The sequence below is a fragment of the Jaculus jaculus genome, chromosome 12 (assembly GCF_020740685.1).
Source record: "Jaculus jaculus isolate mJacJac1 chromosome 12, mJacJac1.mat.Y.cur, whole genome shotgun sequence".
NCBI classification, from domain to species: Eukaryota; Metazoa; Chordata; class Mammalia; order Rodentia; family Dipodidae; genus Jaculus; species Jaculus jaculus.
In genome coordinates this window covers 13,966,415-13,980,502 of record NC_059113.1, presented here as the reverse complement: position 1 = coordinate 13,980,502, position 14,088 = coordinate 13,966,415, and the positions used below count along the sequence as shown (strand labels likewise).

Sequence of the window (14,088 nt, the reverse complement as noted above, 5' to 3'; positions counted from 1 at the left end):
AACTTGGCATCATAAACCTGGTAAATTCCTCAGCCCATGTGAGGAGCCATTCCAATAAGTGTGTTTTCCCAGAATTAAATCCAGAAGGTAGAATCTATGAGGTAGCTAATTATTGACATAAGCTGCTGGATTTCTCCTCTTTTAAAAACTTATTCAATGAGCCGGGTATGGTGGCACATGCCTTTAATCCCAGCACTCGGGAGGCAGAGGTAGGAGTATCGCTGTAAGTTCAAGGCCACCCTCAGAATACAGAGTGAATTCCAGGTAGCCTGAGCTAGAGTGAGACCATATCTCGAGAAGGAAAAAAAAAAAAAATTCATTCAATGGGCTGGAGGGATGGCTTAGCAGTTAAGGCGCTTGCTTGCAAAGTCAAAGGACCCAGGTTCGATTCCCCGGGACCCACGTTAGCCAGGTGCACAAGGGGCCGCATGTGTCATTTGCAGTGGCTGGAGGCCCTGGCGTGCCTGTTCTCTGTCTCTTCTCTCTCCCTCTCTCTCTCTGACTCAAATAGATAAATAAAAGAAAAAATTGATGCTCAACATTAAGAAAAAAAAAATCCATTCAATTGGTAGGGTATTCCTGGAGCAGTGTGCCAAGGAGTCTGAGATTACATCTGGATTTAGAGGTAGTGATCAGCTAGCAATGTCTGCCTTGGCACAGGGCTAGGGAGTGGGCAACATGACCTGCAGACATCTACCGCTCCTGACATGTCCCACCAAACAATGATCTGACTGAAAATTTAGCTCAGCTTTCCCAGCAGGGAGATGGCAAAACACAGGTATAGACTCAGGAGGCCCGGATGCGACCAGCTAACCACGTGGCTGAGGCCGCGCATTGACAGAATGTGAGAAACGTAGCAGCTACAGGTGACCAGGCGACGCATGGGTGATGTGGTGATTTCTTCTGTCCCTCCAGGAGACCTGGTACTGGCACGGAAATATCTACGCCAACAAAGTGGTCATGAGCGGAGTGAAGTGCTCGGGCACAGAACTGTCCCTGGCACACTGCCGCCATGACGAGGAGGTGTCGTGCCCCGAGGGTGGGGTGCAGTTTGGTGCTGGAGTCGGCTGCTCGGAGAGTAAGAGTTTCACCCTCCCCACACAGCTCCCGGGGGGCAGGGGGGCTGGTCCAGAGAACCTTCAGCTACTTAGACCTCCCAGGGCTCGGGGGTCTCACCATGAGAAAACAGAAGAGAAAGGCCCAGCAAATTCTCATAAAATAAGAAGAGTCAGGGCAAGGGGACAAATGACATGTGCGCCCTAACCACAGGAACTTGGCAGATTGCCTAGGGGAGAGAAAATGAGGAAGGGCTCATTTGAGGAGTGTGGAGCCTTGGGTTCGGATCACAGACCGCTGCCGTGTCAGTGGCCTTATGGCGTTCCAGGGTGGAGGGCTCCGGGTCACTGAGGAATATGGTGCCCTCCTCAGAGGCTCGGGACACAGGTCAAACACACGCTGTGTCCTTGGAGTGCCTCTTTCCACCCTACGCTATGTGTAATTTCATGTTTTCGGATCCTGGTAGCTTCCCTGAGTCCCAGAAGGATGGGATGTTTACAAAAGGAACCCCAGCCACAGCTCACAATGGCCTGGCTCCGGAAGGTTCTCTTCCATGCCCCTTACGGGTCATTTTCTTGCCAAGTCCCAGCCCAGCTCCCCTGACCTCACGTTGTAAACCCACCCTGGACGTGAGTCCTGGGAGTGGCTAGAGAACTCCAGAGCAGACTCTTCCTCATTAGCTGATCTTGGCTAAGTTAACTAACCTCTGGAACCTATACTTGATGCTGCTCCTAGATATTGGGACTGGGATGTGACATCAGTACACACAAATGTTTGGTAAACAGCGATGCCTGTCATCTTGCCAACACCAGAACAAGGGAGGAAGCAAACCCGGGCTCGTCAGTTCCACTCGCTGTCAGCTCCTTTCCTTCGCACTCAGCACTTCTCAACCCTTGCAAAGTAGGGCTCTCAGACCCCGTACCAGGTTATCCGGCCAGTGACACACTTTCATATCCTATTGGAAAGGCAAGATGGGCATGTCACCACCCTTATTGTCCTACGACCCTGTCCATGCCCCTGCCAGGGACTTATTTCTTCATCCATCAACTTTATATTTGCAATATGCCATCCTTCCCAAAAGGAAGTGAAGATCATATAAACTTAAGTAAAATTCAAGGTAACTAAAATTTAAACAAAATTCATATGATAAACGTTGGGAAGGTGGCTCATTGCGCAAAGTGCTTGCCTCATAAACATGAGCATCTGAGTTCAGACTCCCCAGATCTCCCATAAAGCCTGATGCTATAGTGGATGACTATGATCCCAGCATGCTGGTGGTAAAACAGGAGGTGGACACAGGAGAATCCCCTCGAAGTTCACGGGCAGCTAGCCCGGGGAACGCAGTGGTGAGCAGCACGTGACCCTGCCTCAAACGTGGAAGGCAAAGACCTGAGCTCAGCCCGGGTCCCCACGGAAAGCTGGATGCAGTCTCAGGCATCTGCAATCCCAGCGTTCCTCTGGCAAGATGGTAGGCAGAGACTGAAGGCTCCTCAGAAGCTCATGGGCCACCTAGCCTGGCACATGCAGCAGGGAGCGACAAGGAGAGTCCACCACAAACAAGGCGGAGGGCTAAGAGCAACACCCAAGGCTGTCCTCTGACTGTCACACGGGTACATGGCGTGCATGTACCCATGCTCACACACACGGACACGTATATGTAACTGCACAAAAAGGATGGTGTGATTTTTATTTTTGCAGGAATAATGAAATCTTGGCAAATATTTGATCCTGCAGAACGCAGAGCATCTTCATTGTTCTCCAAAATTAATCAATATTTTGGTTTTATAGTCGTTACTGCTAAGAATGCAGCATTGTTCAAACACATAGTGCAAAAGGATAGAGGTATGTTTAGGGCCACTTTAGAAATTGTTGGAAATTCTGTCCTTATCCCAAGCCCAAATTCATTTAACAACTTTTATTTTCATGAAACTCAAGTAAGCAACTCAAACAGCAAATTTTAAAATCAAATATTCTAACACAAAACCATCCACAGAGAGAATAATTTGGTATTGACATGCTGAGGAACAGCAGTAGGAAAATGTTAAAATTATTTTCTCTGTATAATAACTAAGCCATGGTTTCTATAAGAGCAGAAAACTGTATGCAAAATAAAAACGCTGCCGTTCGTGACATACAGTCATCCCGACCTGAGCTGCGGTGTGGCAGGGCGCGTTCATCGGCACTTTCATGTGTGACAACACGCACAGTACAAAGTGCACAATGATGTGTGTTCAAAACCAAGGCCACTGGGCTGGAGAGATGGCTTAGCGGTTAAGGCGTTTGCCTGCAAAGCTAAAGGACCTCGGTTCAATTCCCCAGGACCCACGTAAGCCAGATGCACAAGGGGGTGCATGTGTCTGAAGTTCATTTGCAGTGACTGGAAGCTCTGGCACACCTGTTCTCCCTCTCTCTCTCTCTCTCTCTCTCTCTCTCTCTCTCTCTCTGTCTCCCTGTCTCCCTTTCTTAAATAGATAAATAAAAATTAAAAACATTTTTTAAAAAGAAATAAAACCAAGGCCATAGCAAAGTCACAAAATGCAGCGTGTGTGTGTGCTGCTAGAAACATCTCAAGTTAACTGAACATTTTGAACTAATTTTTGCGCATTCACAAACCTGTTACCAATGCCAAGTTTTTCACAGCCTCACATTCAGTTACGTGACCCACGTTACCTCCATACAGAATTGCAGCCACAGTTTAGGAAGCTGGGAACACTGTTTGGAATCAAGTGTGTTCTGAAATGCACGCCAGAAGTTCATGGTTAACGGGAGAGCTGTGTGTGGTTCACACTTGCAGAAAGAGGTGGAGCTGCCCAGGACAGTGGCTGAGTAAACACGGACTGAATCCTTGTGGTGCAGGATCCAGGCCGTGCACCAATTGAGGAAATCAACGTAGATTTTAAAAAGTCTGGCACTCAAGGAAAGAGTGCATTGTGGAAAGAGGAGGAACCTGTGAAAAGACAACTCAGCGATCTGCACGGAAGCCTTAAAGTCATACAGCCCTCTCTCCAAAGAAAAATCAAAGTTATTTACCCAGGTTTACTATAAGACTTTAGGAGAACCAGGCGTGGTAGCGCACGCCTTTAATCCCAGCACTTGGGAGGCAGAGGTAGGAGGATCGCCATGAGTTCAAGGCCACCCTGAGACTATATAGTGAAGCCCAGGTCAGCCTGAGCTCGAGTGAAACCCTACCTTGAAAACCAAAATATAAAAAAAAAAAAAAAAAAAGATTTTAGGATAGATTTGCCCTTAACTGAAAAGTTGCAAACTACCAAGGTACATCTCTAAAAATGTAGGAGAGGTGAGGTAATGAATTAAACATTGCACAGCCATAAAATGAGTGTTGTGGTGGATATTTATCAACAGTCAAGGTGTATTTTAAGGGGGAGAGGGTTAAAAGACCATAAATTAAAATATATCATTTCCCAAAAAATCAGACCAAGGGTGAGCAGTGTTCTCTCTCACTGTTATTTATTGTGCACATGTTTATGTGGTACTGGGGATCAAACCCAAGGCTTGTACATGCTAGGCAAGCACTCTATCCCCTGAGCCATATCACTGGCTCCTTTTGTTTTTTATTTATTTTTCATATTTTTATTTATTAATTTTTGAGCAGATAAAGTGTGTGTGGGGTGTGTGCTGGGGCCTCTTGCTGTTATTGCAAAGGGTCTCTAGACACATATGCCACTTTGTGCGTCTGGTTTAACATGGGTCCTAGGGAATTGAACCCAGGTCTGCAGGCTTTGTTTGCAAGCAAGTACTTTTAGCCACGAAGCCATCTCCCCAGTCTCCTTTTGCTTTCTATCATGGCAAGTTTGAAGCTGCTTGAAACTAGAATAACATAATAAGCCTTCATGTGCCCATGGGCCAGACCACCTGAAAGGGGATTATATAATTATGATATACTCAGAAAGGGGATAACATAATTGGGATTATGGACAATAGGAAGGTAACCTTGAAGCACCCGAAGGCCACTTCCAGAAGAAGGTGGCGAGTTCGGTCAGAAGTGGCGGCCTCAGGAAGGACTCTCCCATCTTGCTGACCCGTGCCCGTCCTTCACAGCTGCCCCGGACTTGGTTCTCAATGCTGAGATTGTGCAGCAGAGTGCTTACCTGGAGGACCGGCCCATGTTCATGCTGCAGTGTGCCATGGAGGAGAACTGTCTCTCGGCCTCGGCTGTCCACACCAACCCCACCACAGGCCACCGCCGCCTTCTGCGCTTCTCCTCCCAGATCCACAACAATGGCCAGTCCGACTTCCGCCCCAAGAACGGCCGCCATGCGTGGATCTGGCATGACTGCCACAGGTAGGCTCTACCACTGTCACCCAGCTGCCCAGCCCTGTGGGACCCAGACAGGGAATATAGCCTGGCCAGGGTCACCTAGAAAGAACCAAAAGGCCACATGGTCCAGGCAGAAGAGTGATCTGTATTTCTGGAAGCCATTGGGGCCACCTCCCCTTCTCTGATCCCATGGCTTTTGCCTCCAGTACTCCTGACCCTGAGTGACACCCTGTTCTGAGGGAGGGGTCCCCCCAGGGACCTTCCACCAGCGGTTTCTGCAGGGTCCTTTAGCACTCTACAATTTTAGACTTTTAGTCCATGTAGAAATATACTTTGCATACCATTATGTGTTTCTATAATTAATTTTTAAAAATTATTTATTTGAGTGAGAAAAAAAAGTCAGAGAGAGAGAGAGACAGAGAGAGAGAACAGGTGCACCAGGGCCTCCAACTACTGCAGATGAACTCCAGATGCATGTGCCACCTTGTGTATTTGGCTTTTTGGGGTGCAGGGGAATTGAACCTGGGTGCTTTGGCTTTGCAAACAAGTGCCTTAACTGCTAAGCCATCTCTCCAGCCCAGTAATTAATTTTTTTCAAGTTAGCATACAAAGGAATGGGCTTCATTCTTCCTACATGTGTCATTCTACTTTGGTCTTACTCGTTCCCTTCCCCCACTGCCCTGTCACATCAGCTTGCCCCTCTCTCTTGCTGTATATTTTAAATATCTCTAAGAAGACAAGCAGCGTGGGGACAAGAGCTACGGGTCCTGGAGTCATGAGATCTGGAATTACCCGGGGCCTTTGGCCAGCTGTGTGACATCAGGTCAGCTGGGCCACATTGCTTGGGATTTCTAGGCTCCTTTCCATCACCTCCATCTGTGGCCATGATTCATGCACTGTAAATACTAGGCTGGGACAGAAGAAAAGACCAAAGTCTCACAGGGAGCCCCAGCCCAGGCCTACAGCAGTGGCCTATGCACCCGCCCATGCCACCTTCCTTTTGCTCCCCGCTCCTTGACTTTGATCTAATCCAGACCCCGCTGCCTCTGCTTGGTCACATTTTCCTCTAAATCCTGAGCTGGGCAGGTAGAGGACAGAAGCAAGCAAATGATTGCAAAGGCAGGGAGGGTGCAGACCCCATTCCTCCCGGCACGCATCCCCCTCAGTGACCTACAGCCTCCTCGCAGGTCCCCTCTCAGGGCTCAGATATTCCATCTGTGATGGAAGGGTTTGCACTACACACTGCTTCTCAATTTTAGCCAGTTCTCTGCCATCACAGCGAGGGCTGGGCATGCTGAATGCCAGGGCCCACTGCAGACCTACAGGTCAGCGGGCATTCTAGCAGCCCCCTCACGGGACTGCATGCACATCTGAGCTTGGGAAGCCAGGTCGAGGATTTCTTCCAGCGCTCGCCCCCGTGGTCATGGTCAGAGGTAGAGGCATTCACAGTTGTTGGCTGTTCCAAGTCTCAGGTCAGGCCATCAAGTTCTGATTCTCACTGGTAAGGCAAAGAGGCAGGGATCTGTGTACTGCCCGTGAGGACACAAGGAGCGCAGCACAGGCCGCTCAGCCGGGCCCATCGCTCCAAGGGTGCCCCCTTCCTAGCCGCTCTGCAGAGCCTGCAGACGCCTGCCTGCCTGTCTTCAGCTCCTTCTCCAGCCATGACTTGTGGCCTAGCCACATTTCAGTCCGTTTGAGGGTAGAGTTGTTCAACCTATTTCAGAAGAAAAAAACTGTGATCACATTTCAGGTGTGGTTCCCCTGAAACAACCATCTGAACACTGTGAACATCCTCAGGCCCACAGAATCCCACCCATCTTCTTTGGGCTCTTAATCAGACTAGAACTAAAGTCTTTAAAAAAAAAATTATTTGTGGGGCTGGAGAGATGGCTTAGCGGTTAAGCACTTGTCTGTGAAGCCTAAGGACCCTGGTTCGAGGCTCGATTCCCCAGGACCCACGTTAGCCAGTTGCGCAAGAGGGCGCACACGTCTGGAGTTCGTTTGCAGTGGCTGGAGGCCCTGGTGCTCCCATTCTCTTTATCTCTCTCTCCCTCCCTCTCTGTCTCTAATAAATAAATAAATTTTAAAAAATTATTTTTGGGCTAGAGAGATGGCTTAGCAGTTAAGGCCTTTGCCTGCAAAACCTAAGGACCTATGTCTGACTCTCCAGATCCCACATAAGCCAGATATACAAGGTGATGCATGTGCAAGATTGTGCATGTGCACAAGGTGGTGCATGCATCTGGAGTTTGATTGCAATGGCTGGAGGCCCTGGTGTGCCAATTTTCTCTCTCTCTCTCTTGTTTTCTCTCATAAAAGTAATTTATTTGTGTATATATATATGTGTGTGTGTATGTGTGGTGTGTGTGCATATATGTTTGCATGGGCACGCATGTGGATGTGAATGCATATCGTGGACATGCAGGTCATAAGTTGACATCAGGTGTCGTCCTCAATCATTTTTTTTACCTTATTCTTTGAGAAAAGGACATTTGTTGAATCTAGAGCTTACAGATTTGGCTAGACTAGCCAGTAAACCCCAGGGACTGCCTGTCTCCATCTCGCTAGTACTGGGGTTACAGGCAAGTGCCACTATCCCAACATTTTGTGTGGGTGCTGGGGACCCAGACTGAGGTCCTCATAAGCACTTTGCCCACTGAGCCATCCCTCTGGTCCCTTAGAGTTAAAGTTTTGATAACCTTGGAGCCTGGTTTCCTTCAGAGAGGATCTGGCAGGAAGCCAGGGTCAATGGGGACTGACACTGCCTATGGGTCTATAAGTGGAAAGTAATTGCATCCCAGCCCTGCATATGGTGGCCCACCCAAGATTACATAGTAAGTCTCCAAGTGCATATAGTTGCTCTTCCGGCCATGGCTGTCTGCTCTAAGAATAGTCACACGGTGACACCATGGCCAGGTTCTTCTGATCTGGAGCCCTGGGCACTCTGACTCAGCCCACTTTTCCTGTGGTCTACTTTCTCCTTGGGTTACAGATGTTCCTGTCAAGGGTTTGGGTGATAAGGGTAGAAGAGAACAGCTGGCTAAACCTATGTCCCCTCAGGACACCCCTTGTTTCTTCACCAACCAGACACGGGGGACAAGGCATGCTCGCAGTGTTGTTCTCTCAGATGCGCTGTGCTGGCACTCCCTGGTGGTCTAGTGGTTAGGATTGGGGGCTCTCAAATGCATTGTGCCCTTGGCTGATGACCTTGGTGTGGTCTCTCTCCCTTCCTTTATGACCCAGGGACCATGGTCACACTTGCTTAATGGAGTTATCGTGTCTCAGCGTTGATGAGAGCCAGAGAGAATGGGCACAAGTGACACTATGGTCCAAAGAAACTGTGACCATAAGATTCTGGGGACCATGTGGGCTCCTCCTCCAGCCTTCAGAGCCACAAGTGGTTTCTGCAGCCTTGTTGGTTTTAGTCGGTTGTGCTTTCTGAGGCTGGGTCTCGTGTAGCTCAGGAGTAAATTGCCCACACAGTTGAAGCTGGCCTTGAACTTCTGATTCTCCCGCCTTCACCTCCCAAGTGCTGGCATTACAGGCATGCGTCACCGTGCCTGGCATCGTCACTTGGAGGACTTTCCAACTGGGAAGCTGGCTTCCACTTCTGTCGGCTCCCTCGGGGGTGGGGAGCTCCTGAAAGCTAGACCTCTCTCAACTCGAGAACACTTGTTTCTCAAGGAGCTAACATCCAATGTCAGCAGGTTGGCAGACATTCTGAAATCCGTCTGCAGAGGCAAGTGGGAGGACTCTGGTTCAAGTTAATGTGAATGGGAAATGCTGTCCCCAAACTCATGGGTGGTCACAATGGGGAACCGAGTGAAGCTCTCTGAAGTGCTAAGCTGAAACAAGCAAACAAAAAATTAGTGCCCCTAGAAGTTTTTCACCAGCCAGATATAGAAGAAAATGTCCTCAGGGCTGTCTTCTCAGATGCATTCTGTGTGCCCATGGGTCGGCCTTGATGACCTTGTACCTCAGGGGTAGTTCCTTGCTCAACCGACGCATCGTGTCATGTGTTTGACCGTGTGTTTGACGGGAGCCGGGAGAGATGGGCACGGACGTGTAGCAGGCTCCAGGGCAGCTGCCCTGCTGCGTCCCAGGGGCTCGGACCTCCTTCCCTGGGGAATCCTGAGAGAGGAGCTGGAAGCTGGGGGAGCTGAGGACCGGGTCCCAGCACAGGCGACAGCCCCCCTCCCCAGTTGTCCAGGTCGACCGCCCACTCTTGCCCGTGTACCGCAGCGCCCTGGAGGGCCAGAGCCCCCGGTCTGATGCAGCCTCTGAGCTCATGATGGGCCCTTGTCCCATCGGAGAGACTTTGCTCCTGCCAGGGGGCTACCTGACACATAAGGACCATGGGGAGAGCCCTCCCAAGGGGCCTTGCTTTTGTGAAAGCCCCTGCTGGGACCAGAGCCACCCCCAGTGTCTCTGACTCTGAGGGCAGGAGCATCGGCCCTAACCTTCAATGGCTTGGCACAGACCAGCTTTCTTTCTTTCTGTTTGTACTTATTTATTTATTTGAGAGCGACAGACAGAGAGACAGAAAGAGGCACACCAGGGCCTCCAGCCACTGCAAACAAACTCCAGACGCGTGCGCCCCCTTGTGCATCTGGCTAATGTGGGTCCTGGGGAATCGAGCCTCGAACCGGGGTCCTTAGGCTTCACAGGCAAGCGCTTAACTGCTAAGCCATCTCTCCAGCCCCAGACCGGCTTTCTTTACTGCCACCCATGCTCTCATCGAATGCAGCACTTCCCTCAATGAGTGCCAGGTCTCAGGACACAGTCTGCAGTCTGGCAGTAATGGCCACCTGTTCTGTTGCCCATTTTATGACTTCCAACGCTGGGTGTGGTGAGCCATGCCTGTAATCCCGGCGCTCAGGAGGCAGAGGCAGGAAGAAGCAGAAGAGCCATGGGTTCAAGGCCAGACTAGATTACATATTGAGTACAAGACTATCCTGAGTGAAACGGTATCTCTGTCTCCAAAATAAATAAGTAAATAAATAAGGGCTGGGGTGTTTACCTCAGTAGTGGAGCACTTACCCAATGTCCCCACCACCACAGGGCAAAACAAACAATGCAAAGTTCCAAGCAGGGTGTGGTGGCACATTCTTTTAATCCCAGCACTCGCGAGGCAGAGGTAGGAGGATCACCATGAGTTCGAGGCCACCCTGAGACTACATAGAAAATTCCAGGTCAGCCTGGGCTGGAGCGAGACCCTACCTTGAAAAACCAAAAAAAAAAAAAAAAAAAAAGAAAGAAAGAAAAGTTTCACCAATCATGAGGCCGCACTCTCTTTCCTCTGTGTTTGAGAATGTCTTCCTAAGCCTACAACTCACTATCCACACCCCAGGGTGCAGACCCCTCCTAGACTCTCAGTTGGTAAGAGGAGGTCTACCTGGGTGCCTGGGACTCACCCTTTTGCTTTCCTGTGACCATCAATAGTTCCTGAAGAGTCTGGGGATGGGTGGAAGGCTCCCGGCTTACCTCAGGCCAGCCAGAAGGGACATGTACCCCCAGGGGGGCAGAGGGAAGGCCCACATATGCCCAAGGGGCTTAGCAGACACGCTCCAGGACAGAGGCCATGAGGGCCCCTCAGCTTCCTCCCAGCATTCATTTGCAGGGGAAACAGTGATGCAGAGGAGCCTGGGCTGCAGGAGGCCACCTCACAGCAGCCTGTCTGTGGCCTCCGTCTGAGTTCTGTTTAGAAGACGCCGGAACATAAGCCTCTTCCTCTCTACACTCTTTCCAGCCGGCCGGCAGTCACATAAGCCCCTCTCTGAAGAAGCAGACATTTTTTAGGCTGTGAGTCAGACCTCATGTCTCATCTGGCCCCTGCAGGGAGCCAAAATAGACTCCCCTCAAAGTCATCTCTTCATCTGCTACAAAATGTTCCTTGTGAGGGCTGTCCGTGGGCGCCTGGCCCAGCACAGATTTCTCCAGAAACAGGAATGACCTGGGGAAGCCCGACTTAGCAACGTATGACGTTATTCATCTAGTATGAGCAAACACAGGAGGAAGGAAAAGAGCCTCTAATATCCCCTCTGGAAACCCATCCTTTCCATCACCACCTTCTCTCCTCAGAGCTCATACGGTGGAGGGGATCCTGGGCCACCACGGGAGGCATAGAAAGTTAGGGACACAGCTGTCCTGGGGATGGGAGGTGTGGTGATGAGGACATTGGTGGGTTCTGAGCGCTTTCCTGGACCATTTCTCATATCTGCTCCGTACGTCACCCCGAGTTGGCGGTAATATCAAACTCAGCTGGGCATAAGTAAAACAAGTGCTTCTGCCCGTCTTGGTAACCAGGGTCCTTATTTGCTATATGACCTGGTAACAGTGAGGACGAGTGGGTGGCAGTCGCGGCAGATGTGACAGACCCGTGGCAGGCTGGGACGGGGGTCAAAGCCAGCCTGATGTCTCCGAGTCCTGGGCCTGGGCAGTAGGTGACTCTCAAGACTCCCTAGCTCCCCTCAGCGGTCACGCTTCCCTTGCTATTTGCAACCCAAATGCATCACTCTCCAGGGCTGCATCTGGTCTCAATTCCCTCCAAGTGCGGACACGGACCATTGTAAACAGTCCGTCTAGGGAGCTGCAGCCTCCTTGCACAAGCGCGGCTCCCAGGGCCAGCTCCCTCCTACAGCCCCGAGAAGTGCCCTCCCACGCTGGGCTCTTGTCTCTCCCCAGCACCCCGCGCTTCTCCCTCGCAGAGGCCTCCACCCTTTGCACTCAACTCTGTGTTTGACTTAATGCTCAGGACCAGGAGCTCAGACTTGGCGGCTGCTCTCTCCCAGGGCCCCGAGGCCTCCTCTCCCCCATCTCTCACGCACGCATACGAGCAGGGCACATTATGTCACACAGCCTACTTGTGAACTTGTGACTCTTCATTCCCACCCAGTCTCAAGTCCTTCTCCTTTTCATTCTTTTTCTCCCTTCAATTTCGTCACTTTACAAACAAGTGCCTTTAACCACTAAGCCATCTCGCCAGCCCTGGGATAAATCCCTATTTAAAAAGACAACAAGATGTGATTTTTTTAATTAGCTAGTCATATTAGTTTAATATTAGCACAAAATATCTGGAGCCACTAGCGCAGAAATAGCAGAGGCTTATCTAGCTCAGTTTTGTTGTATTTTGTTTTTTGATTTTCAAGGTAGGGTTTACTCTAGCCCAGGCTGGCCTGGGATTCACTCTGTAGTCTCGAGGGTGGCCTTGAACTCACAGTGATCCTCCTACCTCTGCCTCCCGAGTGCTGGGATTAAAGGCGTGCACCACCACGTCCGGTATTAGCTCAGTTTTGATGGGTCAAAGCCCTGGTGCCTGGGTTGGCTGAGTTCTGGTGAGGGCAGCAGATGGTAAAACACCAGGCTGGTAACATGCATAGCAGTGAGCACACCCCAAGTCAGGAAGCAGTGAGAAAGGAAGAGATCGGGGTCCCACATTTCCCTCCAAAGGCACCTTTCAGTGATCTAAAAACCTCTCACAGGCCCCACCTCCCAAAGAACCCATCACCTCAGAACAGTGCCCTCTGGGAGAGAAGCATAGATGCTTGCTGGACACTTACCCAAATCATAGCATGATTCGAGCAAGGGAGTGCCTTGCTCCAAACATGCTATAGGGATGAGGAGAGTCAGCGGGGCACTCAAGGAGCATCCCTGCTTCGTAAAAAGAATAGTTGAGGGCTGGAGAGATGGCTTAGTGGTTAAGGCACTTTCCTGCAAAGCCAAAGGACCCAGGTTTGATTCCCCAGAACCCACATAAACCAGCCGCACAAGGTGGCACATGCATTTGGAGTTTCTTTGCAGTGGCTGGAGGCCCTGGTGTGCCCATTCTCTCTCTCTTTCTCAAATAAATAAATTAATTGATTAAAAATATTTTTAAGAAAAGAATCGTTGGGGCTGGAGAGATTGCTTAGTGGCTTAGGCACTTGCCTGTGAAGCCTAAGGATCCATGTTCCGTTCTCCAGATCCCACGTAAACCAGACTCACAAATGTGACATAAGCGCAAGGTTGCACATGCCCACTAGATGGCACAAGTGTCTGGAATTCAATGTTAGTGGCTGAGGCCCTGGCGCGCCAATTCTCTCTCTTTCTCTTTCTATCTCTCTTTCTTGCTCTCTCTAAAATAAATTAATAAAAATTTTAAAAATTAAAAAAAAAATAGTTGATTTGATGGTACTTATTGAACGACTTAACGCTGTGCTAATGACTTACGCCGACCTCACTGAGACCCGCAACACACCATGCACTTCCTGCATTTTCATTCTCTGTCAGCTGCCGAGAGGACCGAGATGTGGCCAGGAAGTGACTGTCCCAGGCCACTGTCCAGAGCCCCCCCAGCTGACTGGCTTGGCTTCTGCTTTCCATTTGCCCATTCCCCCGCCCCTTCACTCCTCTTCCTGCCTCCCTGGGCCCCTGCTTCTCAGGGCTGTCCCAAAGGCAAACTGCCAGCAAGGAACCAGCTTGCAGGCAATGGTGGCTCCACACAGCGACCTTGGGCCCTGTCTCTGGCTTCTTAGGCACTACCACAGCATGGAAGTGTTCACCTACTATGACCTGCTAAGCCTCAATGGCACCAAAGTGGCTGAAGGACACAAGGCCAGCTTTTGCTTGGAGGACACGGAGTGTGAAGGAGGTATGTTTGTGTCGGGGCAGGCCGGGAGCTGGGGTGGGGGAGGGGATTTGCACACACACACACACACACACACACACACACACACTCACACACACCACTGCTGTGGCTGGCTTGACTCACTCTA

At 50.3% G+C, this 14,088-nt stretch overlaps 1 protein-coding gene across 1 annotated transcript in view; it reads left to right on the top strand.

Annotated features, from left to right (window-relative positions):
* The window catches only part of Loxl2 (lysyl oxidase like 2), an 80,087-nt gene that overhangs the window by 57,050 nt on the left and 8,949 nt on the right, over positions 1-14,088 (top strand). Inside the window, exons 8-10 of the mRNA XM_004665813.2 lie at positions 916-1,078; positions 5,116-5,359; positions 13,849-13,964. Of these exons, the coding sequence (XP_004665870.2) occupies positions 916-1,078; positions 5,116-5,359; positions 13,849-13,964 (523 nt within the window). The remainder of the gene's footprint in view (positions 1-915; positions 1,079-5,115; positions 5,360-13,848; positions 13,965-14,088) is intronic.